Below are 21,205 nucleotides of genomic sequence, written 5' to 3'. Positions count from 1 at the left end.
ATACTGTCCTAATTTGGGGGGAATAATAACTGAAGGTGTTTGCGGAACTACCCTTTGTTTTCCTTGCACTTTGTTTCATCTAGTGTGTGGATAAAGAAAAAAAATAAAGTGTATAAGGAGTTAGTAATACTAATAGTTCATTTAAAAATAGACACCGAAATGCTGTTTTATTTTGTGCCCCCTCTCTTCCCTAAAAAAGATTGGTGGTTTGATTCTCTAATAAGATTATTGAATTCCTTTGTGTCATCTTACTGCTCATTACTGTGTCTTAGGAGAGAATACTTATAACTTTCAAGTTGTATCATTTGGCTAACCTACAGCAATTCTGAGAGGGTTGCTAGAAAGTATTTTGGTTATATAGGATTTTCATCATTATGTACTGTGACTCTTCAATTATTAAAGATAATTGGGAATTAATCATATTATGTAGTCGTCTGGAAAACTCGGGCTTAAATACTGAGTTTGTATAAGTGCAGTCTGATTATTTGTTAACAGTCTCACAACTGCCAGTATTACAGAGGTTAAATCTAAATGAATTCATGGTTCATTGGTAATTGGCAAACGTAGTTTCTTTTGGAATGACATACGTTGTATTCATATCCTCCTTTCCACTTTTAGTACCAAAATGTGTTATCATTCTAACTTATAAATTATCAGTCTTCCATAGCAACTAGGAGGCATTTGAAAACACAGGATAAAGATTGGGCTGTAAAAGAGGTTTTAACTGAAACACATCTGTAATAAGAGCAAAATAATTTGGAAAATGTACTAGAATATTACTGTATTTTTTAAAACCCCTGGCCATTCAGGTTACTTATAACACAATGGATAGCTTATAAACAACAGAAATTAATTTCTCACAGTCCTAGAGGCTGGAAGTCTGAGATCAGAGTGTCAGCATGGTTGGGGTGAGGGTCCTCTTCTGGCTCGCAGACTTCTCATTAGGTCTTAATATGGTGGCAGGGTTCTAGGGAGCTCTGTGCAATCGTTTTTATAAGAGCACTGATCCCATTCATGAGGGCTCCACTGAGGATTTATTTACCTTCCAGAGGCCCCAACTACTAATACTGTCACTTTAGGGTTTTGACATACAAATTTGGTAAGGGGGGGACACAAACATTCAGACCATAGCAACCCCTTTTTTCAAAACTTTATTTTAGTTGCTTTGTTGAAATTCTAACCCCCAAGCTACTCCCAGGTATGGTGCATGGATCAGCAATGTTCATACTACCAGGGAGTAAAAATCTTAGGCCGCAGGCTAGACTACTGAATCAGAACCTACATTTTAAGCTAAGATACCCCAGATAAGTATACACATCAGAATCTGAGAAGCATTCTGACCATTTTTTGGATTGCATCTAATTAGATTAAAACAAAGTTGTCAAGTGTTTAAAGCTGAGGTAATTTATTGATCACATAGTCTCAGGTAAAGAAATTAAATTTGCGGATAGCCTTTTTTTTTGTAAGTATAGGGAAGTCGAACTTTTTTCTGTAATCACATTAAACTCAGTTTTCCCATGTTGTGCTGGTAATGTAAACTCAGGGACATTGCTTCATCAGGGATTATATTGGGGACAAACATGAATGTATTCATGGAGTTCATAGTCTAAAAACATGATGTGTGTGGTGCAGTCTAGAATATTGAAATTACTTTCTTGTGTTGTTGTTAATGCCACAGACGTTTTCAGATTTGTTAGTGAAAATTTTACCTTGGGGAGCTGTTGACTTTCAACATTTCTAGAGGGCCTTTTAAATTAAGATAAGATAGTTAACAAAGATATCAAGGATTACTGGAATAGTTTAACATAGTCGATGTATTTAGTGTTTGTCTCAAGCTGTGACAGTTTCTATTAAAATCACATTTTATTTTATAATATTAACTCAAATGTAGTTATCAGTTATCTATATAATAGGATTTGCAGAGTAAGTTGTTAACTGTTTAAGGCCTTTTTATTTGGGGGATGGATCACATGTCAGTTTTGGATCCTGTTGAATATATTTTTTCCTTCTCATTCTTTCAGATTCATCAGGATTCATTTTTGATTTGCAGTCCAATACTGTACTGGCGCAGGGTGGAGCTTTTGAGAACATGAAAGAGAAGGTATGATTAGTTACTGTAGATCAGTGATTTTCAACCAGTGTGTTACAAGAATTTTAAAAATATGCAATACCTAACTATTTAGTCAGAGACACTGACTTCTTTTCCCTTAGATTGTCAAATAAAAAAATCACAACAGCCAACACAACAGTAGCCACCCAGTGCCAATGAATCAAAATTATACCTATTTTTTTGGTCAGATTGGCAAAAAATATAGTGTATTATTTGGTGTGCCATAGAATTTTAGTAATTCGTTTATGTGTGCCATGAGAGGAAAAGGTTGAAATCACTGCTGTAGATAATGAACTTGAATGTCATAGTAAAATTTAAGTACTAATACAATAGTGGCTGCACAAACTCATTAAGAATGTGAAACTTTAAGAACAAAACAAATTGCCACTGTATATCAGAACGTAACTACCATGAAGGTTTTGAGGAATCAGAGGCTATTAAGTGCAAACATGATTTTTTTTTTCATATCTCTCTCTATATTCATTCTAAATTCTTTTGAAGACACCTTAATATTGTAACATTTATAGGGCTAAGTGTGTATCTCATTTGGCAACATTTTTTTTTTAAGGAACAAGCTGAGTAGGCTCTATCCATTCACTTGAAGATTCTGAAGTTCAGGAGATTTCAGAGTAAGATGAGAAGTAGATCTTCCAAGTAAAATTCCTTTGGAAGAAAAACAAGTGTTTTTAGTAATATAACGCTGAGTCAACTATACTGAGAAAAATATAAAACAAAAGCTTTATGCACTTTTTAAAAATTTTGTCTTATTAAAAAAAAGTATGCTGTTGATTATGGAGTTATAGATACATATTATTTCAGTAATATAAACATTTTCAAATTTTAAGTTACCAGAATCTTACCTTTATTGTCGAATCTGTAGGTTTTGCCTAAAGTCCATCTTCTAGTGATTAGTGCTAAGTTTTTTGCTCATCTCAAAAATGTATAATTATAAATTATCCCTGTGTCGATTATATACCTTCCCACTTGTATGGTTTTAAACCTTATATTGTTTAATTAAGCCTGAAACAGAAAAAAAGGATAGAATATGAAAGCAAGTGTACTAAAAAGACTTAGGTTCTGATATAGACTATGCGTATTACTTGGACGAGATACTTCTTGTCTCTAAAGGACTTCCTTTTCTAGCAGTATTGCTGACTAGGTAACTTGAAAACATTCATAACATAAACTGAGAAATACAGAATGAAAAATAATATACATCATTTTAAATGCATAGCTGAACAGAAGTTTGGGAAACCCCTAGGAACTCTGTAAAGGGGAAATAAAAAACCAGAGTGGTAAGTCTAAGCTAGCTAACTGATGTGTTTTGCCAGTCTCTATAACAAATGGGTTTTACCACAGGGCCATAAAGCTCAAGGCTTGTCCTTGGTTAGTAATTGGAGCTGTGGTCTTATATAAGATTGAGATCCTAAAAATATTTTACCTTCAGGGAAAGGGTGAACTAGAACAAATCTTCCCACTGACTTTTGAACACAGTATTCTTACTGTACATGTCTAGAGGGATATATTGAAAGGACAAAAGGAATTGCAAATAAATCTTAAATTTTATTTAATGTTTTATCAGTAGTAATATGTCATAGTATTATTAGTAATATTATTTTATGAATATTACAGAATAAAGCAAATCAGTAAATAATTTAACATTTTTAGGACCTAAAACTTTTGGTTTAGAGGAAAGAGATTTATGTTTAAAATCATATGAGAAAAAAGCCTTTTAATATTATATTTGAATTAAAGATGTCAATATGAACTCATGTAAAAAACAAAACCTCCTAGCTCTGTCCAGTGAAAGGACCTAGAAATAATGACTCCCCAGTAGCAGTAAACACACCTAGTTCTTAGATCTTGGTTTCTAATTACTACTTCCCACCAAAGTAATTACTACTTCCCACCAAAAAGAACCAGGTCCTTTTAGAGAAATAACTAATTTTACATTGTATAGTAAGACAAGAAATGAAAATGGTAAGGATTGAAAAGGAAGAAGAAAACTGCTATTATTTATAGGCAATGAAGTTTATGTAGAAAAACCAAGAAAGCAACAAATGGTTAGGAATAATAAGAGTTCATCAAGGTTGCTGGATAAAAATTATTGATATATAAAAATGAAAATGTGCAATTATTATAAATTGAATATTTTTAATCTCAAAAAATAAAATTCCTTGGGAATAAATATGACAAAATTGACATACCTATTTTAAAGAGCAATTTGACATTATCTAATGAATTCGTAGATGTCCTACTATTCACAGATTTTACTAGGTGTTATATACAAGAGAGACATTCTCTCACTGTTCACAGAAGACCTGATTTTTTTTTCTTAAAATATGCTAAACATTATTTTAGGCATTGAGGATTCAGCAGCAAATAAGCATAGGAATGTTCAGTAGTTTTCATAATAGCCAAACACTGAAAACTGTGTAAGTGTCTATCAGCAGGAGAATGAATCAATTCACTGTATTCATACAGTGGAAATGCTGTGTAGCAGTTACATAAATAAGAGATGCATTTATCAACATGAAAAAAGCAAATTGAATATAGACATGTACAATATGATAATATTTGTGTAATGCAAAATAGTAGTATACATTACCTGTGGATACATACATACATCGTAAAAGTACAAAATGTGTATCGAAATAACATCAAATTGAAGGTAGAAACTGTGGAGAGGAGGGAAATGGGATTTATGAGGGACTTCATGGGGGCTTCAATTTCATCTATTTTATTTTATTAAACTGGCTGTCGCGCAGTGAGTGTTTATTATATTTTGTATGCCTGAAATAGTTTATAGTAATTTAAATTGTCTTTATAGTGTTATATAATTAAATGACATGAAATAAAATGTTTTGAAAAATGCTGTATAAAAATCTAAGGTGTTATTGGTGGTCATTAAACTTTTCATCTTTCTCTACAGTATGCTAAAAGCAAGGAAACGTTGATGCTGAAATTAATACCTGATACCTAAATTAAACCTTCTTTTCTTGGAGTAAAATCTAGCTCATACCTTCTATTTCTAGAAATGTTCTGCTTTTCTAAGTTTTGAAATTAACTTTTGTATGCTGTTATCACTCATCTGTTAGTCATTCCCAGTGACATGGTTGTATGTACGCTCACTGACGCTAAAGAGTGTTACATATTGTTAAGAATGAAATGTCACTCTAATAGGCTTCAGTTGCCAACTGACTGACTGATGTTAAAATCTAATGATCCTCTCATCTTTTCCAGATAAATGCAGTGCGTGCAATAGTTCCCAATAAGAGCAACAATGAAATCATCCTGGTTTTGCAGCACTTCGATAATTGTGTGGACAAAACAGTACAAGCGTTTATGGAAGGTAATCTTAGTTCAGTTTTTCAATAAGTTTGTGTTTGTTCAAATAGAAGTTGCTTTAGTCTTTTATAACGTTCATTCAGCAACCTGGTGTTTTCATAGATGATATAGTAGAGCCCGTGATAATATAACAAACCAGGCCAATTTTAAAAGACCACTGAATAGCTACATCAGATTAGGTCTCCCTGTTTCTGTTTTGCTGCCATTGTAGAATAAGCAGGTCCAAATACTATAAGGTTTTTTTCATTGTCATTTGTTTTCTTTATAACTTTAGCATTTGGGTCTAGGGTAGTGTACAGCTCTCTAAAACAATGTAGCCAAGGTGGTGTGTAATCTTCTGGAGGAGAGGGGATGGCATACTTAGGCTGAAACCACTCATCTTTGTATTTAGTCTAAGTTATATAAATAAAAGAATTTCAAAATGGTCAGGCTACATCAGTCTCTTCTCGGAAGAACTTACTGAGGAAATTACATGGAGAAGGGGAATCTAAATTGGCAGGTATCCCAAAAGATGATAAGCATGATATGATTATCTCATTACATTAGCTCTGAGACTTGAACCTTAACTTTTCCTGTTAAGAACTTTAGAAATTCTCCAGCAATTACAAAATGCAGGGACACTGATTTCTGCTTTGAGCATGTGTGTGCTAGGAGAGAAAGTCTGTAATTGGTTTCTCTTACAGGTAGTGCCAGTGAAGTACTCAAAGAATGGACAGTAACAGGCAAGAAAAAGGTAAAAAATGAATTATTTTTAAAAGCATGATATTGATATTATAAAAATATTTAGGCTCTGCAAAAATATTTGAAAGAAAAGATTTACATATGCACCTTCAGTTCACCTGGTTTAAAAAAATCTGTGACATTAAAACACAGCTGTGTACATAGAATACCATACAATCTCCTCCATGTTTTTTAAGACAGAAACAGCCCTAGCCAGCTTGGCTCAGTGGTTAGAGCGTCGGCTCCTGGACTGAAGGGTCCCGGGTTCAATTCTGGCCAAGGACACTTACTTGTGTTGCAGGCTTGATCCCTAGCCCTGGTCGGGGCACATGTGGGAGGCAACCAGTCGATAATTTCTTTCACATTGGTGTTTTCATTCTCTCTCCCCCTTCCACTCTCTGAAAAGCGATGGAAAAGAGATCCTCGGGTAAGGATTAAAAAAAGGGGGGGGGGGGAGCCAGGAAACAGAATGGCCCTGCCATGGTGGAGTTGCTGAGAATATATTAATATTAGGAATGAAACAAGAGAGTATGTCAAGGAAAGCAGAGCTCCACTAGAGAAAATGATACAGTCTGGTGGTTTTCAACAGCATTTTTATCATAGATCAGTTAAAATAGTTTAGATTTTTAGGTCAGACAACTGTGTTGTAGTCTCTGATATTAATGAGCTTTGACTTAAAGCCCAAAGAGGGCCTTTGCTACTGTTAGCTATACAGAGGGGTCTGATGTTCCAATTTAGAGAGGGAAAGGCACTTGGGCTGTAAAGTCAATCAGAACGGAATTTATATCCTGTTTTACTTACTGGCCTTGCAACCTGGGAGTATTGTTTAACCTTTGTATACCTTGGTTTGCTCATCTCTTAAATAGGAACATAATACTAACAAATACTAGTACCTAAGTTGTGGCATACTAGTTCTCATTTCTTTCTTGTCCACTTGAAACCAAAATATTTTCCCCAAAGAATACTAGCTGGTCTCAAAATGCTTCCCACAGCTCTGTACTCTAAATCTAGCTCCTTTAGGAAATGCTTGAAGTATGGATTTTAATCAGGTATCTCTATGAAATCTCTTTAGAAATCCTTTTCCTATATCAGGTTAGTACTGGAGTTCTGAAATGCTTTCTTGATGACTCTAAATCATTTCATTAGGACATCTGTTAAGTCTTGACCAAACCAGGCTTAGTTCCAAGGACCCTGAGAGTTCTTTCCAAGGAGAACCTAATATTACTACAGATTCCCCTGAGGCTCTCCATACCTGTAGCTTTGACTCTTTGCTTAACTTCTTCCCATTGCTTTCACTACATAAACAGCTCAGTGTTCTCTGGAAAACACTGGCTTATTAATTTATTGATCCAGGATAGTAAGGTATTTAGTGATGTAATATATGCTTGAAGCTCGAAAAGTATGTATTGGCGACACATAAATTTCTTAAAATTTAGAGAAAGAACAATGGCTTCGGTTTGACAGTCCCAAATGCCCAAGTCCAGTCCAGTTAACTGTTTGAATTAGTTCAATAGTATGTGACCATGAGCAGTTACTGGGACAGTTATTATATACATGACACAGCAATATGAAAACTTATCTAGTTCACATGGGGGAAAATATTTAAGAGAAAGAAAGAATGAGAGGTGTGGGGAGGAGAAAATTATATCTATAGAGTTCCATTAGTGTTCCTGTTAGGGTCATGAGAAGGACTTGGGGAAATATTGATGCAGTAGTGTCAGTCTAACCTTAGGAATAGAATTAAGTATTGCTAGTAGAGCTGTGGTTTGCCAAAATAAAAGGTAAAGGACTTTTTTGTTTTAATTTTACTACTTGCCTAGGTAATATAGTCCTATGGCTCCAAATTCAAAGCTACAAAAGTTAATGCACTGAAACATCTTTATCCTATCCCTGTTCCCCAACCACTTGGTTCTCTTCCCCAGAGGTAAAGAGTATTATCGATTTGCTATTTTCAGGATATTTTATGCATATATGAGCAAATATGAATATATATATTTTTTTCTTCTCTTTGCCTGCTTTTTTGTTTTTAATCGTTGTTGGCAGTATTACAGATGTCTCCCATTTTCTCCTTTTTTGACCTCCTCCACCCAACCCCTCACCCCTACCCCAGGACTTCCCCATGCCTGCTTTTTAAATGTACTATATTTGGAACTTATTCTATATCAGTATATAAAGAGCTTTGTTTTTTATGGATGTGTAGTCATCCTACTGTTTGGATATACCATAACTAATTTAACTAGTCTTTTTCTTTTAATGTCTTTTTATTGGTTTCAGAGAGAGGAAGGGGGAGAGGGAGAGAAAGAGAGAAAAATCAGTGATGAGAGAGAGTAATTTATCGACTGCCTCCTGCATGCCCCCCACTGGGGATCAAGCTCACAATGCAGGCATGTGCCCTGACTAGGAATCAGACCGTGACCTCCTGGTTCATAGGTCAGTGCTCAACAGCAGCCATGCCGGCCAGGCTTAACTAGTCCTTTTATTGATCAGCATTTTGGTTGTTTCCAGTACTTTGCAATTTTTTTTTAATCTTCATCCAACGATATTTTTCCCATTGACTTTTTTTTTTCCCCCCTTTAGAGAGAGTGGAAAGGAGGTGGAGGGGGGGGGGAGGAGAACCGATGTGAGAGAGACTCATCTATTGGTTGCCTCTTGCACGTGCCCAGACTGGGGCCAGGGCCCAAACCTGCAACCCACGTATGTGCCCTTGACCAGGAATTGAACCCTCTACCTTTTGGTGTACCAGCTGATGCTGTAACCACTGAGCAACACTGGCTAGGGCTCCTTTGCTATTATTATGAATACTTTAGTGAATACTCTTATACACGTACCATTTTGCACATGTGTTAGTATTGCCGAGGATAAATTCCTAGAAGTGGAATTGCTAGGTCAAAGAGTATGTGCATTTGTAATTTTGATAAGTTTTTCCAGATTGCCATAGAGAATACTATTTTACTCTCCCACAAGGAATGTAGGAGAACGCCTGTTTCTCCGTGCCTTCAACTCTACAGTGTTATCAAACTTTTTGACCTTTGCTAATCTAGTAGATAAAAAAAATGATATTGTAGTACATTGTTTTTTCCCAAGTGTTCCTTATTGTACAAAACACATAACATTTATCATTTAACTGTTTTTAAGTGTGTAACTTAGTAATATGAAATAAATTCATAATATACAACTATCACTACCATCTATCTATAGAACCCCTTTTCTGGCTTTTATTCTAAGCCAATATCTGAACTACTTTGCCAGTGAAGGCTTTATATTTTACTTTTTATTTAATTGAGAATAATTGACACAAACATATTAGTATCAGGTGCACAACATAATGATTTAATATTTGTGTGTATTATGAAATAAGTCTGGTTAACATCCATCACCATACATGGTTACAAAATTTTTTTTATGATGAGAACTTTTAATATCTCTCATAGCACTTTTTTTTTTAATCCTCACCCAAAGATACTTTTTCCATTGATTTTTTTACAGAGAGTGGAGGGGGAGGGAGAGCACGAGGAAGAGGGAGAGGGAGAGGGAGAGAAACATCAGTGTGACAGAGACACATCAATTGGTTGCCTCCTGCACGCTCCCTGACCAGGCTGGGGATCAAGCCTGCACCAGAAGTACATGTCCTTGACTGGCAATCAAACCTGGAACCCTTCGGTCTTTGTGCCAACACTCTAACCACTGAGCAAAACTGGCCAGGGCTCAGCACTTTTTAAATATTCATCTCTAGAACTCTTTTTATCTTATAAAACTGAAACTCTATACCAATTAAAAAACAATTCCTCATTTTCCCCTCCCCGTGGTCCCTGGCAACCACCAGTTCTTTCTATTTCTATGATTTTGACTAAGTACCTTATGTAAGTGGAATCATACAGTATTTGTCTTTTTGTGACTGGCTTATTTCAGTTAGCATAACATTCTCAAGGTTCTATCCATGTTGTAGTATATTGCAGAATTTCCCTCTTCTTACAACCTGAATAATATTCCATTGTGTATATACCTGTATATATATATGCTTATCCATTTATCCATCAATGGACACTTGGGTTGCTTCCATGTTTTAGCTATTGTGAATAATGCTGCTATGAACATGGGTACACAAATATGTCTTTGAGACCCTGCTTTCAATTCTTTGGGATATATATCCAGAAGTGGAATTGCTAGATCATATGGTAATTCTAGTTTTAATATTTAGAAGAACTGCCATACTGTTTTCCACAGCAGCTGTACTATTTTACATCCCACCAACAGTGTACAGGAGTTCCAGTTTATCCACATCCTTGTCAACACTTGTTGTTTTCTGTTTTTTCTGATAGTAGCCATCCTGATGAGTGTGCATCTTCCTAATGATTAGTGGTGTTTAGCATCTTCTCATGTGTTTGTTGACTATTTGTCTATCTTCTGTTTTTAAATTTATCTTTGTTGTTGAAAATACTACAGATGTCCCCTTTTCCCCCCATTGACCCCCTCTACCTGCCTCGCACCCTCTCCCCAGGCTTTCATCACACTATTTTCTGTGTCCATAGGTTATGCATATATGCATATAAGTTCTTTGGTTAATCTCTTCCCACCCTCCCCACCCCGCTCCCCTCTGATGTATGTCAATTTGTTGCTTGCTTCAGTGTCTCTTTTCTTTTTTCAAATCTTTAACCATTAGAACAAAAAGAAGAAAAGCAAACCAAAACCTGCAGTAGAAGCAAGTAACAGTATCCCCGATTCCAGTAAATTGGTTTCCATTCAAGAGGAGCGGTCCGAACCTTCTTCAGAAAAAGGTGATATTAATGGTTACCATGTTAATGGTGCCATCAATGATACTGAGTCTGTGGACTCACTCAGTGAAGGTGTGGAGACACTTTCAATAGATGCCAGTGAACTGGAGGATCCTGAGTCTACCATGCCAGATATGCTGGACAGAACAGGTGAGTATATTAACAGGTCTTTGTAAAGTTGCATTCTCAGTCAGGGGCTTCCTGATTGAGAAAGCAATCAATAAATTAAATCTAGTTAGTCTTTTACTTTTTAGTTTTTGTTACCTCTCATGTGAAAGAGTCACATCTTATAATTATCAAAGGCCTAGAAAAATATAATTCTTTTCCATTGTCTCATATTTTAATTTCAATCTAAAGCAGTCTTATGGAAATCTTCTAATTTAATAGTCCCTTAGTACTTAGAGACTACAAAAGGGGACCTTAAGATTTTTTAAAAATTTTACATTTATTAAGGAAAATTGTTATAATGAGTTGATGTTGATGTTATTATTCTAAGATCCAACACAGTGAAAAATATATAATAATAACTGTAAACCCATGGCTTTCATGAGAAGTAGACTGTTGGGTTTTTTGTTTGTTTTTTAAATATATCTTTATTGATTTCAGAGAGAGGAAGGGAGAGGAAGAGGGAGATAGAAACATCAGTGATGAGAGAGGCGTCGTTGATTGGCTGCCTCCTGCAGGCCCCAGACTGGCAACCCGGGCATGTACCCTGACTGGGAATCAAACCACGATCTCCTGGATCCTAGGTCGATGCTCAACCCCTGAGCCAGGCCTAGCCAGGCGACTCTTGGTTTTTATAGTCTCACATTTGTTTTCTAATAAAGAGTTAAGATTAGTGTTAGTTGTAAATTCAAATAGTTTGTATGTTTTCCTTTGTTTTATCAACCATTTTGATGAGTGCCGGGAAGATGTTGGAAATATCTCTTTTAAAATAGTTTTTAAAATTACTTTTTTGTTAATCCAGTTCCCCTGTTCTGTTGCACTGGCTTTATAAATATAATGGCAATTTGAAAATTATGCTTTTCTTTCTTATGTTCTTTTATTGATTAGTTTGCACAAACACAAAAAGAGAAAAATATAACGCCTAAAGTGACCACAAACAAACCAACATAGTCTGGCTTCAGTTTTTTTTGGAGCTGGCTCTCTCATTTTCTAACTCTTTACCCTTTCTGTTCCCTAAAGCTTTTAAAGCTCTTCATGCCCTAGGACAGTATAGAGCTCTTTTTTCCTCAGTACAACTTATAGAAGCTATCAGAAGTTGGTGATGTTGACTCTGTTCACTTCCTTGTGCCCAGAGCTACAAGGAAGCTACCAAGGTACCAAGAATGAAATGAGCTAGCCTGTCTAGAGATGGGTTAACACAGACTTCTTCATTAACGACGCTGACTAGAGCTAAGCCACAGAGCACTGTTCAACTGATTCTGCTCAGTTGATTTTGTTCACAGCCATTTAAAAACCATTGTTGGGGGGGGAATGAAAAAGAAACATAGTTTTCCCTAAAACATTTTTACCTTTTTTCTTTATGTACATTTAAGATTGCTTGAGTGATTTACCCTTAAATCTTGCTAAACTACTGTTTCTTTGACAGGATCCCTGCTGGCAAATGGTGTCTCTGATTTTGAGTCCAAGTCTTTGACTATGCACCCCCCTCAGAATTCTCAACAAAATAGGAATGCTGCCAAATCTCTCTCAAGATCTCAGTTTTCAAATCTGGACATGGAAGATGTTCCACTCTCTTCCACCAACAAAAAGCTGGGTAAATAGAGGCATAGCCTACCTTTTAGAGAAAACAAAAAAATCTGTGTTTTTGACGAAGGAGGGCAAATTTCCTCTTTGTTTCCATAGATAAGGTCCGAGAAGGTTCTATAGTCTTTTTCCTGTTTTCCAGGCCGTGACTGTCCAATTCTTACCTGACTCTGTGTACACAGTTGGAGTCTAATAGTAGTTCACATGTTACACAGTCTTGTTACAATAGTTGGGATTTTTTGTGTGAATGGAAATCAAACTCTACTGCCAGAATGACTTTTATGCTACCATTAATCTGTTTCATTTGTTTTACTGCAACATTCTTGTGTTGTTTTTTTCATTTTTATCTACTGGTTGACTCAGCAGTAAAAAGCTCTGCCATTCCTGACATGATGTTTGAAAGAAATATTTTCATTTCTCTTCACAACTTTATGCTCTTACTAAAATCTGTCAGACTCTAGCTTTAAACAAGATCATTTTCTCTTAAGTAGTTAGCATTGAATACTAGTGGTAGCTTTTTTAAATTTAACTATAATAGTCATTTAAATATTCAGTCAATAATTAAACAGAGATAATAGCCCTTTTGAATATCATACATATAAACAAGATGGTCCACTCCAACTGAAACATAGAAATGTGAAAGATACTTGTAACCTGTAGCTCTTTACTGAATTATTTATTCCACATGAGCTAAATTTAATCAGTGACACTCTCCTTTTTTCATCTTTCTAACATAACCCTCAGCTTGGTGCAGAAAAGCAAGTCTGAGAATATTCGGGCAAACAAAATAAAGGCACAAGGCTTGAAAGCTTTTAGGTAGATTTTAAAAAGAAATAGAGTTGATTGAGGAAAATGTAAATAAAAAATTAAAAATATTTATCTGGGCACATTATAAACTTCTAAGATCTGTGATTCCAACTATCAATTGTATGTATAACATTGACATTGGTGAGGATAGAAAGGTTAGTAGAACTTTAGAAACTGGTTAAAATTGTGTTGGGTAGGTAAATATATTTATCTTTATTTACAAAGTTGGCTTACCCACATATAATGATTCAAACTGTACATTTGCGTTGTCTATATAGTGAATTATATTCTAAATCCTGTCATTAACAGTTTTGAAAATTTGATGCCTATTCAGATAGGGGTTTTTTAGTCTTTTTCTCTACATTTCATTTTGGATAGTTTCTAAAAATTGCTGTCTTCATATTTATTTATTAATTTAAAAAGTTTTTTATCTCGCCCGGCTGGGCGTGGCTCAGCAAACGACCTGGGATCCAGGTGATCAGGGTTCGATTCCTGGTCAGGGCACATGCCAGGGTTGTGGGCTTGATGACTCTCTCATCATTGATGTTTCTATCTCTCTCTCTCCCTCTCCTTTCTTCTCTCTGAAATCAATAAAGATATATTTAAAAAAAAAAAAAAAGTTTTTTATCTTCTGTTAATCCCACCTAGTATATTTTTCCTTTTTTCTCCTTTTTTTAAAAAAATGTTTTAGTGATTTCAGAGAAAGGAAGGGAGAGGGAAAGAGAGATTGAAACATTAATGATGAGAGAGTCATTGATCAGCTGCCTTCTGCACCCCCCCCCACTGGGAATCAAGCCCGCAACTCGGGCATGTGCCCTGACTGCGAATTGAACCGCGATCCCCTGGATTATAGGTTGATGCTCAACCACTGAGCCACGCCTGGCTGGGCTGGGTATTTTTGTATTTTTTAAAATATCCGTGCGCCCAGCTGGGCGTGGCTCAGCTGTTGAGCATTGACCTAGGCTCTAGGACATTGAGGTTCGATTCCTGATCAGGGCACATGCCTGGGTTGCGGGCTCCATCCCCAATGACTCTCTCATCATTGGTGTTTCTATCTCTCTCTCCCTCTGCTGCCCTCTCTCTGAAATCAATAAAGGTATATAAAAAATAAATAAATAATAAAATATCCTTGTGATTTGTTCTGTGACTGTTATTTGGAAACAGTTTGAGACTTGCTTTTAAGCTTTGTTAGGTGGTACTAGAGCAGCCTTTATTTTAGAGCTAATTTTGCCTCATTACTGAGCACTTACAAGTGCTGTTACGTCATGCCTCATCCACTCTGGCTGGTGTGAAAATGAACTATTTGTGGCCTAGGTGAGCCCTGGGGATTATTCTACCTGCTCCTTTCCAGTGGTTCTTTTCCCTGTCTTGGGTAGTTTCCTCACACTCAGGCATTCAGAATCCTCTGTGGATCTCTGTACAGCTCTCCCCTCTCCAGTACTCTCCCCTCTCTAGAATTCTAACCTTGGCCTTGGCCTCCCTGGATTCTCAGCGCTGTCCCCTCAATTCAGGGAGACTTCCATGAGGTTTAGGATTTCTCCTCCTTGCATTGCAGTCTGGAAACTCTCTTGGGTCAATCATAGGCCTCACTTCTTTTATTTCTGTTTTTTCAGGGAAAAAGTACTGCCTATTGTCCACTGTCTAAAAACCATTGTTTCAGATTTTGTGTGTGTGTGTGTGTTGTGTAAGACAGGAGAGTAAATTAAATTCCTATTGCTCCATCTTGGCCAGGATACTTATTACTTTTTTAAATCTATGAAAACAGGTTTTTTTTGAAGAGGGTGGCCCTTTAGGAACCATTCTTAGTCCACACATTTATGACTTTACATGCTTAAGTATTCAGATCCATCTTTCAAATTACCTATACTTCTAAAGATTAATCTTTGGCTCTTTTTCCCCCAAGGCTCCAATATTGAAAAATCTGTGAAAGACCTCCAGCGCTGCACAGTGTCTCTTGCACGATACCGAGTTGTAGTTAAAGAAGAGATGGATGCTTCCATTAAGAAAATGAAACAAGCTTTTGCTGATTTGCAGAGCTGGTAAGTTAAGTTGCATTTGATGTCAGTAGCACAAAAATGATTATTTATAAAGATGGTCAACCATTCACCAAGTTATTTAATTCCTGACTTCTAACTACTCTAAATAGTGAGGACAGACTTTAAAATCCTATGATACATTTAGCTTTCTGCTTTGTTCTGCTGCTTTTGGTCCGTGTGGGAATGAGTGGGACCGAGAACTCATAATACCCTAGAAAGGGACCTGAGGTTAATATTGTTCAGAAAGCGACAAATAATTATAGAGTAGATCATGCATTCTTACTTTAGGGATCTGTAATAAATGACATGATTTTTGCAAATACAATTATAAAGTAGAAAAGATCTGTTTTTGTTTTCTACCTCCTTAATCCTTCCTGCATTAGGAATCCTTACTAATGCACACCACCCTAATGGTCTCTTTGTGCTTTATTATCAGTCATTGATTTGTTTAATTTTGTATTTTTTCAAACTGTGTCCTAAAGATACTCATATCTTAAAATATATTAATATATATTCTGTAGGGGGAAATACAGTTTGGTAGTTAAAGAGGTTTAAAAATACTTTTAACAAAAATTTTACTATTGGACTCTTAGTACCTTTAAAATGTTAATGTGCATTGTGAATCTGCAAGAGGTGTACTGTGTGAAAAATTAGAGGAAGTATTCATGAATAGAGAGAACCGATACCACCCTTCCTCCCAGCCATCTGTGTTCTTGCCTGTCACGTTCCCTTAGGTCATGGTCAACTGTGTCTCTATTCACAAACAGCCTGGTTACTTTACGCCGCAACAGACCAGAAGTAGAGGGAGTATGGGTAGCCTCAGCCCTCCTTTTCTCTGGAATTGAAAAGGAGTGAATTACTGAGATGTAGAATAAAGCCTCCAAAAAGTTACTGACCCCTATGTTTATCATTTGCAGATTATAGAATGGTCCATTGAACCATTATAACTAAAAAGTAATTTTAGGGTAGGTAATTCATGTACTAGTCTATCCATGCTTTGTTCCGAATCCCAAGTTTCCCTTTTCAGGCTTTAATAGCTAGAAACTTAATGTCATGTCTTCTGTAAACATTTTTGCTCCAGCCAGATTAAGTTCTAACTTTGGAAAATTTTCTACGTGACTGATTTGTTCTCTTTCTGCACCTATGTGAGGAAGCATTATGCCTTTTGCCCTGGATTATGATCATATCAGATATTGTTGGCTCATTTGGAGAAAAATAAAGTGCTAAGAGTAAGTCATCACAACTTTGCCTTGATAAGCCTTTAGTCGCCATGATTGTTTAGCTTATTGGTTCCTTAGCCGCAGGATCTGATTCCATTCAGAACCAGCCAGAAGCAGGAAATACAGTCCCGGGAGAGATTTGTGAGTTCCTGTTGACTTGGAACCCAGCCAGGGGAGCCTCCTTCAGTAAATGACAAATGAAATGGTTTCCTGCCTAGTCACTGCGTATTTAGGGTTGATAAGCAAGCATAGCTAATTGATTACCAGGTCAATTTAACTCAAGTAAAGAGATTACCTGCCCTTCCCTGCTAGTATAAAACCTTCTCTTTTGCAGATTGGGTTTTTAAACTACCTTACTTCAGTGTCCCTTGTAGTTGTTACTTCAAGACATAATTGGCAGGTGAGCTAACTCCATTTGGCACTGAACCAGAGCTTGGAATTAATGTCACTTAGGAAGCCATTTTTTTGTATTGGTTGTAGTGTAAAAGAAAGGAAAGGGGTTCTAACAAATTTGCAACAGTAAGATTGCATTACCCCTGACAGGGCACTAGGGGAATTATACAGATCACTGCTTTCCCTGTGAGGTCAAATGAAAGCTGAGACATAACTGTAGGAAGGTAAAATCAGAAGCTCTCTAGTATGTAATACTTAAAAATCTGCTCATATTGCTGATTCAGTAATAATCACCTCTGGACTTAAGTTTACTTATTACTAATAAAATTTGTCTGACATTGTTGGCGCTATTAGTTGACTTAAGTTTAAGGCTATTAAGCAGGATATGGAGTGGAACTTGAAGCTGGATTATATAAACTACTTTGGACAGTTGTTATACGTGTTATACAAACAGGATACACATTCAGCTTGCCTTTTAAATAAAATTTTCTATTTTATTGAAGTCAGAAGGAGAAAACAGGTAAGAGAAAAAGACTGTCGAGAAATTTGCCGTTATACAGCTCATAAAGTCAGTGTAAGTCTGTGCTTAAGATTGTGAAAATTTTCCTAGCTGATTCCTCATTGACCTTAGAAAAGTTATTTTTATTTGAGCTTCTCTTTTCTTCTTATTTTAAGCTACCAGTAGTCTTACCAAAGGCTTTTAGATCCTTAAATTTAAAGTCTATATAGAGATGCTGTGATCATTTTATGGACTGTGGCACTTTCAAAAATGTCTCAAAACACAAATAAAGGAATGGGCTAATGTATTATAAAAAATGTACATATCCTATAGTCTTAAATTATTCTTCAAATTTTTCATGTTTAGGACATTGATACCTTATTTCTACTAATACTTAGCTCCATGGGTCTCAATGTTCTTTGATTTAAAATTTTAACTCTTAAAAATAACTCTTTAACCATTTCTAAAAATAACTAATAACATGAAAATTATGTTTCTCCAAACATGTTTAATCATGTTACCTGATATATTTATCCAGATTTTTGTCCTATGAGGTAGGAATTTACATTCTACTTTACTATGAAAAGGGATTTTAGTCTTAGGTTAAGTGATTTTTCTCACATGATATCTTCAGACTCAGTATTTGAATCTGTATTCTGACTCCCAGTAACCTTATGATCTTCTTCCCATCCGTCACTGATGGCTCACTTCCCCACTAACTCTTGGGAAGAAGGCTGGAGATTGTTGGTACATGTCACATATATTATTTCCTTCTTGGCTTAAAGGCTATGTCAAGAAACCCCACTGTAGGAAAATTTAGGGACTAAGGAACTTAGTCCCTATGAAACAGGGTAAAATGAGGAGGACCAAGATTTTGACTGAGCCTATGGAAGCCTTTATAAGTATTTTTTTAGTTCAAAAATAAAACTATAAGAAGGAATATTCCATCCAAATATTCAATTATTTTATTTTACTTTGTAATTCAGAAGATCCTAAGTTACTTTTGTTAAGTCCCTTGGAGTGACTTGTGATTCAGGTATTCCTCAGGTCAGATCCTAGTTGTGAGAAAGGTATGAAGAATAAGGGAAAAGTAACTATGGAATGGAGTCAATTAGAAAAGATTTCTTGGAGGAAATGAATCATTATCAAGCTTTGAAAGAAACATGGAATTTACACTGGCAGAATGGGGATAGATCACTGCATTTAGGAAATATAAGCAAAGGGATAGAAGGGACATGCAAGGACTCTACACAGTGTAGCTAGAGTAGTAGCAAGTAGTGAGAGGTGAAGTCAGAGACAGAGGTAGAATGAGAGCATTTGATGAAGGAATCTGAATTTTGGGGTTTTTTTAAGGTTCCATTATTCCCTCTTACTTTTACTATATTCCCATAATTATAACAATAGTTTTTTAAAAATAGAAGTGAGCCCTGGCCAGTGCAGCTCAGTGGGCAGAGTGATTCCCGGTCAAGGGCATGTACCTGGGTTGCAGGTTCCATCCCTAGTCCCAGTCGGGGCCTGTACTGGAGGCAACCAGTCAGTGTTTCTCTCTCACATCGATGCTTTCTCCCTCTCTCTCTCTCTCTCTCTCTTTCTCTCTTCCCCTCCCTCCCCCTCCCTCTCTACTTCCCCCCTCCCCCCCTCCCCCTTTCCTCCCTCCCCTCTTCCACTCTGTCTAAAAATCAATAGAAAAAATATCCTCTGGTGAGGATTAACAAGGAAAAAAATAAAAATGAAAGTCATATAACTCAACCACCATAACACATAGTTTTCTCTGTTCCCTCGGTTCCCTTCTCTGCCTGCGTATATAATCTTAATAGTTCTAATCATAGTGAGACTGTGACTCTGTAATACATTCCTCTCACTTAAAATTATCTTAGATTCACCTCTGTATAACTGCCTGCATGGTGTTAGTGGTGTACATGTTTATTTAAGAACTTCTAAACAATGGATCTGGAATGTATAATGATTTGTCAGTTACTATGAAGACATTTTACTAAATAGATATTCTGAAACTGAGAAATCAAAATTAGTACAAAAAGTTAGAATAATAATTGCTGCTGCCATTTATTGAGCTGTTATTGTATGTTAGAAGCTTTATGCACAACATCTCTAATGTATATAACAGTATCACTTATAGTATTATATTCATTTTATAGATGAGAAAAGATGGACACAGGAAAAAAATAATCTATCCAAAGTCATACTTGATGTTAAGTGACACTTTCCCACTATACCATGCTTCCTTTTTCTGTATCTTATCAAGTCTCTGTTTGCCTTTATTCTTCAATTGCTATCATAATTCCAGAGAGGATTCAAAAGAACAAATCACAGTTTCAAATGAGGATTTCATCAGCCACTCACTATGTGACTTAACACTAACCAGTTTTCCTTTCCAACTAGAAACTTGATCAATAAACTCCTTGGTAATCTAGATTGCTGCTGGTTCTTTTTTCCGAAATGTGTTATAAAATGTTATCAAGACATATGGCCTCTAGTTTTACTTTAGAATTAAGATACTTTTGACCATTGAAAAAGAACAGAAAGAAAGGTTATTCATTGAGGGCATGTCCCACAAGAACAGCTTATGTTCACATTGTAACTTTTTAAAAGCTACTTTAGACTCTTGAAATATGAAATCACATGTCTGCATGCTTTGTAAAAGACTCCTGACAAAGAGGAACCCATCACATTTTTCATAAGATCCAAATTTGATCTAATAAGTCAGTTTTTTCATTTCATTTTACCCAATTGTTCAGCTCTATATGACGACCTGGCTACCTAACTGGTATTTGGGGTGGGGGTGGTTTGAGCCCAGATGTGTGTACCATACTCCAGTAAGGCCAGTGCTGGGAGTATGGAGTTTTACCAAACATACTGAAGCATCATTAAGTCTCTGCTAATAAAAACTACTGACAGTTCTCTTTTGGTTGTTTTATATGTGAAGAGGGAAGTGTCTTCAGAGAAATGCAGGTATTTGCATTGGCTTTGCTTGCATTTCTGCCTTGATTGGCTAAAGGAATTAGAACAAATAGGTTTTAGGTTTTCAGCAAATAAAATCAAGTACAAATATTTTCTAAGAACATTATTGAGTGGTTTAGAGTATTATCCCTGGAAATCATTGGCTATGGAATTGCTAGAATTGCATTTCCATTATAACATTATGGAACCATGGTTGTTTTCTAATGCAACAACCATAAACAAACAATAGTTAACGGTTCTTTGGTACTGAAGGCAAGAGCTAGAATCAGTAAGCTACCTGTTAAATATCATAATCAAAGGGTTTGCTTCATTAATAGACAGAATATATCATAGAGATATTAATGGTAATGCTACAGAAACAACTATTCTGAGCAACTAAATTGCATAAAAGCTTTAAAATAAGTTGAGCAAATGTGAAGGTGATAAAAGTTCTAGTAAACAGGGAAGGAAAATACAGAACATTCAGACATTTACTAGTACTTTTCCTTAGTAACAGTGACTAATCATTTAAAGCCATCTTTCATGATTAAACAAAGAATGTTGAAAGTTTTTACACTGTGTAAGACCCAGGT

General features: G+C 36.0%; 1 protein-coding gene across 6 annotated transcripts in view; it reads left to right on the top strand.

The window, feature by feature from the left end:
• The window catches only part of SPATS2 (spermatogenesis associated serine rich 2), a 97,086-nt gene that overhangs the window by 55,848 nt on the left and 20,033 nt on the right, over positions 1-21,205 (top strand). For 5 of the 6 annotated variants that reach the window (XM_016201245.2, XM_016201246.2, XM_016201243.2 and 2 more), the window contains 6 exons: positions 2,022-2,101; positions 5,354-5,462; positions 6,142-6,191; positions 10,839-11,100; positions 12,542-12,709; positions 15,410-15,545. In XM_016201245.2, coding sequence (XP_016056731.2) covers positions 2,022-2,101; positions 5,354-5,462; positions 6,142-6,191; positions 10,839-11,100; positions 12,542-12,709; positions 15,410-15,545 — 805 coding nt within the window. The remainder of the gene's footprint in view (positions 1-2,021; positions 2,102-5,353; positions 5,463-6,141; positions 6,192-10,838; positions 11,101-12,541; positions 12,710-15,409; positions 15,546-21,205) is intronic. The other variant, XM_016201248.2, reaches the window with a different exon arrangement.

This window comes from Miniopterus natalensis, chromosome 2, assembly GCF_054644295.1.
Source record: "Miniopterus natalensis isolate mMinNat1 chromosome 2, mMinNat1.hap1, whole genome shotgun sequence".
In the NCBI taxonomy this organism is placed as follows: domain Eukaryota; kingdom Metazoa; phylum Chordata; class Mammalia; order Chiroptera; family Miniopteridae; genus Miniopterus; species Miniopterus natalensis.
Note: the sequence above shows the minus strand (reverse complement) of the source record. Positions and strands in the feature narration are given on the sequence as shown.